The sequence below is a fragment of the Lynx rufus genome, unplaced genomic scaffold, assembly GCF_022079265.1.
Source record: "Lynx rufus isolate CCGP_SWC_20201006 ecotype Redwood Valley unplaced genomic scaffold, mLynRuf1.p SCAF_10, whole genome shotgun sequence".
NCBI classification, from domain to species: domain Eukaryota; kingdom Metazoa; phylum Chordata; class Mammalia; order Carnivora; family Felidae; genus Lynx; species Lynx rufus.
In genome coordinates, this window is record NW_025814824.1 from 86,841,205 (window position 1) to 86,853,818 (window position 12,614).

Genomic DNA, 12,614 nt, shown 5'->3' on the forward strand with positions numbered 1-12,614 from the left:
TTTCTATCACTTAACTCTTTGTTTTCTTTCCTTTCCTTTGTTCTTGGGCAGCCAGGAGTGCCTGAGGAATGTCACACAGATCCCACCTCTGGCTCGGGGAGCATGTTAGCATGTTCTCTGCCCTCAGCTTGCCTTATGCTCCCTCATCAGGAGCACTCCCCAGCAGGCCTTCTCTGGGGAGGGGAGGGGAAGGGTGCCAGGGCCTGGGGTGGGTACCTGGGAGGGCCAGGATCTGGGCTCCATGAGCAGCACAGGGCACACTCTGTCCTTCCCTACCAGGAATGTCCTCTTTCAACTATCTCCCATTCCCTACCCTTCCCTTCCCTTCCCTTTGGAGAACCACAAGCAGCATGGGCTCTGTTGATGCGAGGCATTCTCTGTTTTCATCAGATGCAGGAAGGGGGCCCCACCACACTTAATCCACCAGGCACCTAGGCCCCAGCTGAGAGGCTTCTAGAGGTCAGAGATGACAGCTGGTCCAGATCAGAGACCCATGACCACACACAGTGATAACCAGGGGGGAGAGACTGTGAAGAGAGTCCCCGCCAGAGATGTGGAGATATGGGGAATGCACCCTCTCACCTCCCAGACCTTACGGCCCCTCATCTTGCATAATCCTGACCTGGAGGAAAGAGCAGAGAGCTTGCCATGATCTTCAGCATGAGTTGCTGGCAATTGTCTCACCCTTCCAGGATTTGGCAAAGGATAAGTCGCTCCACCCTGGGGTGAGCCATTGGCCACAGAGACCATAAATAGCATCCCCCAGAAGGCTCTTCATTCATCTCCTCTTTCAGGGAATATCTGGAGTGGTGCCAGCTTCCTCAGCCCTGAAGTCATGGCCCTTGGTCTCCTGTGGCTGAGCCTTGTCCTGCTAGGGGCCCTGCAGACCCAGGCCCAGGATTCCACCCCAAACCTGATCCCAACCCTGCCTCTGCACAGGGTCCCTCTGCAACCTGACTTCCAAAATGAGCTGGTAAGGGGCCTGGGAGGGCTAGATGCAGGGAGGCCCTGGGAAGAGTGTAAACAGAGGGGAGGAGAGGCAGGATGGGCTCAGGCTTTAGCTCCATCTGCTCTCGGGTGCCCTGATGGAAGGCACACCCCATGCTCCCATCCCCACCCAACCTTGCTGACAAGAGGGTCAGCTGAGCAGACTCCCCTGGTCTACACTCTCTTCCATAATCCCTGCAGTCCTTGCAAGGTGGGAACATCTTCAGGCCCTCTACATGATGAGGAAACTGAGGCTCAGGGAAGCCAGCTGGCCACTTGCCAAGTGTCACCCTGTCCCTGACACACTCAGGGCTCCCGCCTGGCCTGATGGTCTCCAGCTCCTGCCAGGCTCATCAGCCCAGCCTGTGTGGCCAGCTGGGTCCCAGCAGCCCAGTTAGAGGGGCTTCTGGTTGAGGCCCAGGCTGCCTAGAGGTGCCTGCAGGAATGGAGCAGGAGGGCCCCCTGGGGCTGCTCCTGGCTCTGCCTATCATCAGCCCCTATTGTAGTTCCAGGGGAAATGGTACATCTTGGGACTGGCAGGGAAGGAAATTCATAAAGAAAAACACAGCCAATTGAAGATGTACACCATCACCTATGAGCTGAACGAAGACAACAGCTACAATGTCACCTTTGTCCTGCCCTGGTGAGATCCATCACCTCCTAGGGGAACATGGGGGGGCCCAGAGGGCTGCCGTGGGTGTCTAAGAGGCAGACTGATGTCATAGCTGAGGGCTGGCCATAGCTGAAAGATGATAATTCATCCTACCACTGGGTACTGGGTCCCTATATTTATTTCTTCTTTCATTTACTAAATCAACATTTCTTGGTCATTTCAGCACAGACACAAAACAATACTGGGGTTGGACAAAAGCGGTCATCAATGACAAGACAAAGAGAGCTCGGGGTGTCCTAGAATGGGAGGAGGGTTGGTGGATCCAGCCTGGAATCCCACCTTGAGCTTTGTCCAGGGCTTCAAGGGAGGTGGTCTGTGGGCTGGGCCTTGAGAAACCAACTTGCATCAGGAGACCTGGGACCTTTATGGCAGGGCTGCTGGACTGAGTCAGAGAGAGCCACTTCTTCAAGAAATAGCAAGCCATCTCATGGCCGCCCTGAGCAGGAGCTGATGAGCAGTCTGGAGGGTGGGGGGGTGGCCACCCTGGCAGGAGCCTCAGGTACTGGTAAAGAGCAGGTGTGGCTGTAGCAGAGAGAGGAATGATGGTGTGCAGCCCAGGAGGCTGATCAGTCATAGGTGGGAGATGACCAGAGCAGGGGCAGATTAGGACCTAGAGAGGGGAGCCAAGGATTCCGCAGCGCCCCTGGGCTTCTGGCTCTGGCACTTGGGGATAGGGCTAGAGCATCGGTCATGGAAGGAGCAGAAGAAGGGCAGGTGTGGGGGATCAGCTCTGGGTTCCCAGGGGACCAGATGGGATGCAGGTGAGAGGTCAGGGTTGGCCCAGCAGCTAAGGGAGTCTTTGGCATCCAGCAGACTGGAGCCTCTGTTGATTCCCCCAGGAGAGGTTATAGCGGGAAGCCACAAGATAGGCATAGGGCATAGGGGACCCCTGGATGGCTCAGTCGGGTAAGCCTCTGACTTTGTCTCAGGTTATGATCTCACAGTTTTGAGTTTGAGCCCCGTGTAGGGCTCTGTGCTGACAGCTCACAGCCTGGAGCCTGCTTTGCATTCTGTGTCTCCCTCTCTCTCTCCCCCCTCTCCCACTCAGGCTCGCTCGCTCTCTCTCTCTCTCTCTCTGTCTCTCTCTCTCTGTCTCAAAAATTAATGAACATTTAAAAATTAAAAAAAAAATAGGAGACAAATGCTGCGGGTGAAGGGGACAGTATGGAGGGAAGGCCACCAAGGGGAAACAGCCTCGAAGAAGGAAGACAGTAGATGCAGAGGGAGAGTCTGAGCAGCTCAGGTGGCTCAGGGCAGAGTAGGCAGGGACAGGCAGGGATAGGCTCAGCGGGGAAGAGACAGGCCCATCTGAGGGGTGGCGTGCAGGCCTCCTGCTGTGGCAGGGTGGGCTGTCACCCTCTTACCCACACACCTCTTGTTCCACAGGAACCAGCGCTGTGACCACTGGATCAGAACTTTCCTCCCAAGTTTCCAGCCAGGCCAATTCAACCTGGGCAACATTGAGCGTGAGTCCTGAGTGGAGTGGGTCTCCGGGGGCAAGGACCTCACTGCCCCTCCACACAGACACCATCCTGTGGTACCAGGGGAGGAACCAATAGCTCCCTCTGCCGGGAGGGCTGATCCCTCACTGTCCACCATGCAGGTTACCCTGGAATCCAGAGCTACACTGTACGAGTGGTGGCCACAGACTACAACCAGGTTGCCACGGTGTTCTTCAAGAAAGTTTACAAAAACCGAGAGTTCTTCAAGATCACCCTCTATGGTGGGTCTTACCCCCTGGGACCCGGCTCTTGTTCATGCTGGGGGAGAAGAGGCCCACGACACCCAGCCCCCAAGGTCCCCTTCACTCTGAGCCCTGGGAGGTGGGAGAGGGGTCTTTCCACAGACCCCTCAGGAAGGAGGGGTCTGAGGCATCATTCATGGGTTCCACAATATTCATGGAGCTTTCGCCAGCCACTCACCAGCCATCTTGGCCACAGGGAGGACCAAGGAGCTGACCCAGGAGCTGAAGGAAAACTTCATCAGCTTTGCCAAAGCCCTGGGCCTCACCGATGACCACATCATCTTCCCAATCCCCAACGGTAATCACCAGCTGGGGAGAGGAGAAGGGCACATGGGGACTGTCCAGGCCTGATGTTGCTTCACTAAGGAACGGGGGAGAGGAGGGAGGCAGAGCCCTGCTGTGGTCACTGGAGGCCCAGAAGCCACTTCAGGTTCAGGAAGACCCTGCCACAATCAGGGTTCTGGGCCCCTAGTGCTCCTCCCTCACCCTAGCTCGGGCCTGCCCACACGAGAATTGCAGGCGTGGGGCGAAGCTTCCTCAGTCTCCTTGCCTGGCCACCTCCCCCTTTGCCCTGGGACTGGCTCACCACTGACCTAGGAGGTGCCCTTGTCTTCAGGCAGCCTGGCCTGGGCAGGTGCCTCCCAAAGCCTGAGGGTCTGTCAGGACTCAGCAGGTAAACAGGCAGAAGGCTTGGTGCCCAAACAGGAGTGTGGCTGGGCCTCACCTGCCTCCTTTGGAGAACGGGTGTCACCCAGGTCTGCTTGTCCTCAGGCCTCTCCTCCAGTCCCCTGCCCCATCTTCCAACCCTCTTCTGTACCATCTATGAAAGGAGCCCCGGAGCTTCTGTGGCTGGACCAGGCTGAGGCCCAGGGTAGCCCAGGGGCAGTGCAGGGGCCCTGGAGGTCAGGGATCCTACACACACCCCTGCCCATGCTGACCACTCTGTCCCCCACAGATGAGTGCATATATAAGTGAGCAAGTGTGCGGTAAGTATGGCTACAGAGGGGGCTGATGGGAGCCAGGGTGCAGCTGGGAGGGGGTTCCAGGTCTGCCTTTGTCCCACCTGCCCAGCACTGCTGCCCTCTCTATTCCCTTGACGCCCTCTCAGGTGCCCTCGGGCTCTCTCCACCCCATCCCCCTCTTGCCAATCTCTGCCCAGGGCACCGCCCAGCTGTCCCCACCAGCCTGGACCAGTGAGAGAGCCAGGGGACCCTTCTCACTGCACAGCTCACCAGCTGCTTCCCAGGCTGCCCTATTCACAGAACCCCTCCTTGTTGCTAATAAACACATGCCCCCCAGTCCCAAGTCTGTGCTCCTTTGCTTCTGGGCCCTTTGAGGGGGCTAAAGAGCAAAAGGCAGGCTCCTATTAGCATCCCTCCCAGGAACTGTGGTCCCCTGGAAGGGATGAAGGCCACAGAAGCAGAGTCCAGCTCTGACTAAACACTCCTGGCTCCAACCCCAGGCCCGGCCCCAGACCAGCAGCTGCCCTCACTTGCCCCTGCCTCCCAGGACACTGAGGGGGCACATCTCACACTCATGTCCAGCCACCTGAAGCAGGTCCAATGGCAGAGGCCCAGGCCCAGGGAGCTGGAGAGGGTTGGAGGGCTGAGGTGCTGTCACCCCTACCTTATCAGGACCCCGTGGATGCTGGAAGATTGCAATAGAGGGGTGCACAGTGGGTGAGGCAGAAGGTTGCCCAGCTGGATACCATGCCAGACACAGAGTGTCACCAGAGGTGGTCCCTTTCCCTCTGCCAGCCCCCTTTGGGCCCACTGCTGGGTGGCAGTGTCCATGCCGACCACATTCTGAGTGCTGCCCCTCACCCACATCCCTCCACCATGAGGACCTCTGGAGAACCTGGGGCAAGGCCAGGGGAGGCAAGGATGAAAATGAATATGCTGCCAGGAATCCAGATTCTAGAAGACTCAAGGGTTCCAGCCTTATACCCCTCATTTGGCCGGGCCTGTGTCTGGGGCCTGACCAGCCTCTGTCCACCCCTCTGTGTCTACATCACACGTTTGAACCCCCTCCCTGGTCTCTTCTCCCCTTGCAAGGTCAGAGGCTGGAGGGGGCGAGGCTCTGAAGAAACCCAGGCTTATCCACCCCACAGACTTGCATACTTACCCCTTCACCCTTGGGTTGGGGGAGTGGGGAGATAACTGGAGCTCTGAGCAGTGCTGGCCTCAGCCTCCAGGGGGCAGGACAGGGTTGACTGCTACAGCCTCAGGAGTCTGGGTCAGATCCAGGAAGAGACCAGCTTGCTGCAGCCTGGGTTGAGGGACGGATGGAGGCTCTGCCCAAGTCCAGAGACACAGAAGGGCACCCAAGGGACTGCTGGCTAGAACGCCACTAGCTGGCCGAGGGGGCGGCAGGTGCACCCAGCACGCCCGGGGCTTGGGCTCCACTTTGGGCAACAGCCAGTTTCTTTGCCTTGGCCCAAGCATACAGCTTCCTGCCACCATTCGGGGCCTCCTGGGTCTTCCAGGATCAAATTCTTAGGACGCAAATGGGCTTTGTGTTTCTTCCTGGAGTCACTGGATTTTATTGGTTTCCTATTGCTGCTATAAGTTATCACACACTGGCAGCTCAAGACAACACGCATTTGTTCTGTTACAGTTCTAGAGGTCCCAAGTCTGAAATCACTTTCACTAGCTAAAATCAAAGCCTCAGCGGGGCGGCACTTCCTCCAGAGGCTCTGGGGAGAATCTCCTTCTTTAACTTGGGGGTCTTTCTTCCTTAAAGACAGCAGTGTGGCATCTCCAAATCTCTCTCTCTCTCTCTCTCTGCTGAGGTCATCACATGGCCTTCTCTCTTGTCTGCAGACAAATTTCCCTTGGACTCCCTCTTTATAGGGACACTTATGATTGCATTTTGGGCCCACCTGCCCAATCCAGGGTAATCTCCCCCTCTCAAAACACGTCATGTAGGGGCACCTGGGTGGCTCAGTCGGTTAAACGCCCAACTCTTGGTTTCAGTTCAGGTCATGATCTCACAGTACATGGGTTCGAGCCCCACACTGGGCTCTGCACTGGCAGAGTGGAGCCTCCTTGGGCTTCTCTGTCTCTGTCTCTGTCTCTCTCTCTCTGCCCCTCCCTGGCTCATGCTCTCTCTCAAAGTAAATAAACTTAAAAAATTAAACAAATAAATAAAAACGCTTCATGTGATCACATCTGTACAGGCCCTTTTTCCACATAAGGTACTGCTCTCAGGTTCTCAGGATTAAGATCCAGGTATCTTTGAGGGTGGACCACCACAGTGGGCTTAGAGAGGGAATGATGGCAGGGCTTGTGGGCTAGGGAGACAGAGGTGAACAGGGACCCCAGAAGCAGGGCAGCACCCCGGCACACGGCGTTCCCCCATCAGCGCTGGAGGGAGCTGGTGGCTGTTTTGTCCTGTGGTCCGGTTTATGGGCCTTAACCACAGGTGTGAAGTGGGCAAAGGAACAGGCCCTCCCTGGGACCACAGCAGCCTCCGACCAGGAGCCCTCACTTGCCCTTGGAGGTGGGTGCACTTGGGCCTCATGCGACCCTGTGCAGGCTCCACGCATGCGCATTTACATCCACCTGCTGCATCCGCGTAGCAGGTGTACCTGCGCGTGCCTTGGCGCGTTTCTCAGAAACTGCCTGTCTCTCCGGGTTTTTTTAGCCCATCCCATGTGCCCTGGATTCAGCATGCTTCTCCCCTGGTCTGTGGGCTCACACGTAGAGTCAGGGCCTGTGATCCCAGGCGTGGTTTCAAACTGAGAGAAAAACATGTGCCCGTGGTTTTCTTTGGCTGTCTCATGCTTACAAGGATAAATGTGTTTGGATTATGTCAGCATGTCCACGTGTGTGATCTGTGTTTCTGCCAGGTCTCTGCAGACCTGCGTGCCGCATGAAGATACAGGTGTTTCTATGCCAGGCAGGGCACCTGGGGCTCTGCTCTCTTGGTCGGTGAAATGCTTGATCCTAAGGGGGACCTCTAACCCCTCAGCCAAAGGCGGATGCCCAGCCCTCTTTCTCAGCCCTGCCCACTGGTTGAATGCAGGCCTCACCTCCACTCAAGCCGGTTCAGGGAGAAGGCAAGGCTGCCAAGAGTGCAAGTCCGTGGTGGCTCTGATGGCAGGCGGTGGACTCAACCTCACCTCTACCTTCCTCAGGTGAAATGACCAGGCAGCTTCTGGGACAGAGAAGATCCCTCCCCGTTGTCATCATTTGGGACATATCCAGGTCCCCGTTGGGGCCCGACATCGCAGGCTCAACAATGGAAAGCAGTGACAGTCCGGTTGCTCCGACAGCCAGCGCCAGGCTGAAGGTGGAGGCGCCAGATGGACAAGCCTAACTCCTAGCCCAAGATGTCCTGCCCACAGGAACGACCGGTGTGAGCCCAGGACCGGGCTGCTGCTTCCATAGGGCCTCCTGGCAGAGTCCCAGTCCCCTCTCGCCTGGAACACGGGTCTGGCTCAGCTGGACCCCTGGCCAGGATCACACTGGGTCCAGCTGAGCTGGGTCCAGCTCAGGAGCGACAGTTGCTTGGTGGGTGACTTTCGGCATGCCTCCCTTTCTCAGCTGGTAAAAAAGGGGTGGGGGATGATGGCCAACCTTATCCCGAAGCCGCACGCAGCCCTGTGCCAACCCAGACCCTGACTCTCGCTGAGGCTGTGAACGTTTATCTTCTGAAGCCATAGGGAGCCTGAGAAGTCACGCGTCTCAGAATTTGCCCACGCGGAGGCTCCGGCTCAGGAACTCGCAGGTCCCCACCGGCAGGAAGGGCACAGTGGAGGCTGCCCCCACCCCTCGGCCGGGCTCGCTCGCCCTAGCTGAGGGCCTGCGCCCCCACCACCCAGGCTCCTCAGCCGGCAGCCCGGATAGCCACGCCCGGCGGCCTGAAGAGGGGCGGGGCTCAGAGCTCGACTGTGAGGCAGGGTGTGGGCGGGACGCGAGGGCGGAGTCTGACGGCGGGCAGGGGAGGAGTTCTGGCGGCGGGGCGGGGCGGGGCGGGGGCGGAGCTCGGGCCGCGCGGTTGCGGCCTTGGGGGCGGGGCCGCGGGTGCCGGGCCCCGTTCCGCCGCGCCGTGCCACTCTTCCGGCCCAGCGTTCCATCCGGCGCCGCCACCTTCCGCCCGGCGCCGGCTCTCGGCGCGACGGTCGCCCCGTTCCGTCGTCGTGCTGCCCTCGCGGCGCCGGAGCCCGCAATGTCGGGCCCCAACGGGGACCTGGGCATGCCGGCGGAGGCGGGCGTGGAAGGCGAGGATGACGGCTTCGGGGAAGCAGGTGACCCAGGGGGGCTGCTGAAGCGACCTTTGCTTTCTCAGGGCTGCCTCCTGGAAAGGAGAATCGGGGTCGGACTGGGGCTTGGAAGGGACCGCAGAGCCCTCCCACCCCTCGCTCCTGGGTGGGTTGCAGCTGCGGGCGCTGGCTGGAGCTTCAGGGCGAGCGTCCGTGAGTGGGTCCCTGGAAACCGCCGCACTGGAGAACTGCGGGCAACCGGCCCCGTTTTACAGATGGGGAAACTGAGACCGCTTCAGGGTCACTCGCCCTTTTGGCATCTGCTCCAGCCGCTTCCTCCAGCCCCTGTGGCGAGGGAAGTTCCTGAAGGGGCTGGGCGAGTGGGCCGTTTTGGCTTAGCAGGAGGGGCTGTCTGGGTGGGCGAACCCGCCCTGCTGAGTCAGCATCCCCAGCCACCTTTGCTGTGATCTGGAGTCTTGGCGAATGCGACCTGCTTACCGAGCAGCCTGTTGCCTACACAGCGCTGCGGGGGAGGGGGCGGATGGGTGGTGGAGAGAGAAGCATCAGCTCCCCTCTCATCTTTGGGAGCCTCAGTTTCCCCATCTGTAAAGTAAGAATAATAACGTGTCTCCTGCATTGAGAGGTGTCAGGATTAAATGAAAAAAACAAATGGAAAATAGTAGGTTCGAAGCATGCAAGTGAGCAGTTATTATTCTCTTTAGTGTAATAAAGATGGGTTTCTCAAGTCGGAAGACAGGACCTAGTAAATGTGAGATAAGTATGGAGTCTGCTTTTTGTTTTGTTTGGATAACAGCTTTATTGAGCTATAATTCACATACTATATAATGTATCCATTTAAATTTTACATGTCAGTGGGTTTTAGGATATTCAGAGTTGTACATCCATCACAATAGTTTTAGAACACTTTGATCACCCAGGGTCTGCATTTAATAAAAAGGTAGAGGGCCTCCCACAGGGTGGCAAATGGTGGACTGGCCAGTTTTCCCTAGGCACCGCAGGTCAACAGTGGCCAGATGTGTCAAATGGAGCCCACTGCAGTGGTGGGAGTGATCTGGAAAAGCCACTTAAGTGTCACAATGAGTAGATGTTGGCAGGTTCACAGGACTTGGTGCAGTGGGGAGGAGGCTGTCCCAGGCAGATGGCAAAGCTTAGAACTAGGAAGTGCCCTTGACATGGATAAAGCCTGGCCCCAGTGGTGTGGAAACACTCACCTCCCCCATCCTGCTTCAGGCCTGTGTCTCATGACACAAAATGTGCAGTGTTGATAATAATCATCTACTAAGTACTTGTCGCGGCCAGACCCTGTCTGAGTTCTTAATGTATTTGAATCCTTACAACAACCCAGTCCTTATTCCCTTCCCAAAAGATGCAGTTACTTGCTGGGGCAGAGCAGAGCTGGGAATGAAACCCGTGTGCCCCTGCTCTAAGTCTTGGCTATGCCAGCAACCAGCTGGAGGATCCTGGGTAGGTCCCTTCCTTCTTGGGCCTCGGTTTCCCCATCTGTACCACAAGGGGGTTGGTCTTAAGATCCAGCAGAGACTTTCCAGGACTCTGTCCCCTGGGAGGTGTGCCAGCTCTGGGTGATGGTGGTTCCCCACCCCCCCACCCCCCCGAATGCAGACACACTTGCACCCACATTCCAGACACACTCCTCCAGCCCTGGCCTTTTCCAAACACTGCCAGCTGCTTCCCCTCTGTCCCAAGCTGGCACCTGAGTGTATCTGAGTCATGGGCTGGCTCAGAACTGGGTCCGCAGTGGCACAGGCCCAGCCCTTGGATCCTAAGGGACATTGTGTTGCTGAGAGGCAGGTCAGGAGTGGCCATGGAGGAGGGAGTGATGGTTTCTGGTGGACACCAGGGAAGGCTTCTTAGAAGAGGCGTTTTGAGCTGGTCCTTGAATAGCTGTTGTGGTTGAGGCATTCTGAGTGGCAGAGACAGGTGAGCAAAGGCAGAAAGGCTAGAAAGTCAGAGGCTTCATTCATTCATGCATTCATTCATTCAACAAGTGCTCATAGTGTGGCAATGAGGGCGTCAGGGGAACAGCAGTGAACACAAGAGCATTCCCCCTCTCAAGAGCTCTGCAGTCTGGTCGGGGAGACACAGCAGCACACGTAGCAGTCAGGCCAGAGGTGAAGGTGAAGGAGGGCAGTGGAGGCATGTGGAGGGCAAGGAGGTCAGACATAGAGGCTTGATCCCGTCTGGGGCATTGGGAGGTCTCTCTGTGGCAACACCCATGCTAAGACTTGAAGGAGGAGAGGGGGAGGGAAGCAAGACAGGAGAAGGACGCCCTGCAGGCAGAGGCAACAGCAGCATGTTTTAGGGGCTCCGAGGTGGGCAAAGGCGGGTGAGGAAAGGGTGAGGAAAGGAAAGGGTATGGGAGATGGGGCTAGAGAGGGGGAGGGGCCTTGGGGCTTGGGAGGTTCTTTTCCCTCAGGGCAGAGGGAGCCTCAGAAGGGCTGGAGAGTAGAGCCTGCCTGGGGACTGGGGCTTTGATTGCCCGACTCGGGAAGGTGGGCCCTGGCCTCCAGGCAGCTGATGTAGGAAGTGGAGAGAAAACTGGCATTGGCAGGACAATGTCTGGCAGACCTCCCCCCGACCACCCTAACCATAGAAAAAAGGATGGTGCACTAAGGTATTATGTCCCCAAAGCCTTTCACTTTTGGCATCCACCCATTTTCCTGACGGTGACACCGAGGCTCAGGAAGGAATAGGGACTTGCCCAAAGCCCTTTTGTCCCCCAGGTTGGGACACAGTGTGGGTGGGGATGTTTGTGAGCCCCGAGGAGACACAGAACCTTGGCTCTCTTTTGCCTTCCTCCCAGAATATGCTGCCATCAACTCCATGTTGGACCAGATCAACTCCTGTTTGGACCATTTGGAGGAGAAGAACGACCACCTCCACGCCCGCCTCCAGGAGCTGCTTGAGTCCAACCGGCAGACACGCCTTGAGTTCCAGCAGCAGCTCGGGGAGGCTCCTAGCGATGCCAGTCCCTAGCCTCTGGGAGCCTCCAACCAGCCCCAACCCTGTCTTCCTGGGCTAGGCTGTGGCCTGGGCACTCACCACCTGGCTTAGATACCTTCTTAAGGGTGGGTCTGCAGGTCCCTCTAGTAGGTCTGCCTGCCTGGGCCACCCTTCTGGTACTTCCTTTGGCATGCCTGGGCCAGCCCCCAACACCTGACGTCCCCTCCTGGGGTCAGGTGTGGGCCTGCGACCCACCCACCTTGCCTGCCTGCCCAATTCCAGGACACTCCCCACTCTGCCCAGGCCTTGAGCATCCACATTAAATGGGTCTCCAACATCACTGTGCCTCTCCTCTGTATCCTGGGGTGAGGACCCCACTGGCCACTAGCGGTGAACAGGTCAGTGGAGGCATCCAGGCACTGATCATACACTGAGGGCTCACGGGCCTGCTGGTAGGCCTGGGGTTCTTGGCTTTCTTGTATTTCTGGACACAGAGGGTACAGGTGAGGCAGGGCTTCCTCCCCACCTGGTGCACTCCTGGCCAGCAGCTGCCTCCTCAGCCCAGCCCATCAGACACGCTGTGTGACCCAATGTGATACACTCAGCTTCTCTGGGTACTAGGGCCTTTCACTCAGCCAGCCAACAGCAATTCATGCTGTGCAACCTTGGCCATCATCCTCTTGCTCCTGGCCTCAGTCTTCTCCGCTGGCCAATAACAGGGTTGGTCTGGCTGTCTATCTCTAAGGGTCATTCCAAATGGGGAAATAGCCCATGGAAAGAGCCAGCTCAGCCTCGGCCCCGTTCACAGATGATTCATCTTAGGGTCGCCTGACAAGGGGGGGGACCAGAGGAGTGGGGAGGGTCCCCACTCCTGCACTTAAGTTCCCACAGGGTTCAGGTGGACAGAAAGGCCAGCACAGAGCCAGAGCTCAGGCCCAGGACCAGTTGTATGAACTTCAGCAAGTCACTTGACCTTGCTAGGCCTCTTCACCTGTTTCTTCACTTGTAATTTGGAGATAACA

The 12,614-nt window shown here is 57.6% G+C and overlaps 2 protein-coding genes across 2 annotated transcripts; both read left to right on the forward strand.

Annotated features, from left to right (window-relative positions):
* The first annotated feature begins 835 nt into the window (after positions 1 to 835).
* LOC124526949 (neutrophil gelatinase-associated lipocalin-like) lies at positions 836 to 4,379 on the forward strand. Its single transcript, XM_047100162.1, has 6 exons — positions 836 to 973; positions 1,494 to 1,630; positions 3,047 to 3,126; positions 3,264 to 3,383; positions 3,601 to 3,702; positions 4,360 to 4,379. The coding sequence occupies exons 1-6, from the start codon at positions 836 to 838 to the stop codon at positions 4,377 to 4,379; spliced, it is 597 nt and encodes a 198-aa protein (XP_046956118.1).
* Positions 4,380 to 8,476: 4,097 nt separating this feature from the next.
* BBLN (bublin coiled coil protein) lies at positions 8,477 to 11,932 on the forward strand. Its single transcript, XM_047070141.1, has 2 exons — positions 8,477 to 8,655; positions 11,453 to 11,932. The coding sequence occupies exons 1-2, from the start codon at positions 8,577 to 8,579 to the stop codon at positions 11,623 to 11,625; spliced, it is 252 nt and encodes an 83-aa protein (XP_046926097.1). The 5' UTR covers positions 8,477 to 8,576; the 3' UTR covers positions 11,626 to 11,932.
* Positions 11,933 to 12,614: the final 682 nt, after the last annotated feature.

Bases quoted from the DNA above. Each gene is read 5' to 3' on its own strand.
- LOC124526949 (XM_047100162.1), top strand. From the start codon at position 836: ATGGCCCTTGGTCTCCTGTGGCTGAGCCTTGTCCTGCTAGGGGCCCTG. The intron at 3,127-3,263 runs GTGAGTCCTGAG...TCCACCATGCAG, and splicing joins CAACCTGGGCAACATTGAGC to GTTACCCTGGAATCCAGAGC. The intron at 3,384-3,600 runs GTGGGTCTTACC...TCTTGGCCACAG, and splicing joins CTTCAAGATCACCCTCTATG to GGAGGACCAAGGAGCTGACC.
- BBLN (XM_047070141.1), top strand. From the start codon at position 8,577: ATGTCGGGCCCCAACGGGGACCTGGGCATGCCGGCGGAGGCGGGCGTG. The intron at 8,656-11,452 runs GTGACCCAGGGG...CCTTCCTCCCAG, and splicing joins TGACGGCTTCGGGGAAGCAG to AATATGCTGCCATCAACTCC.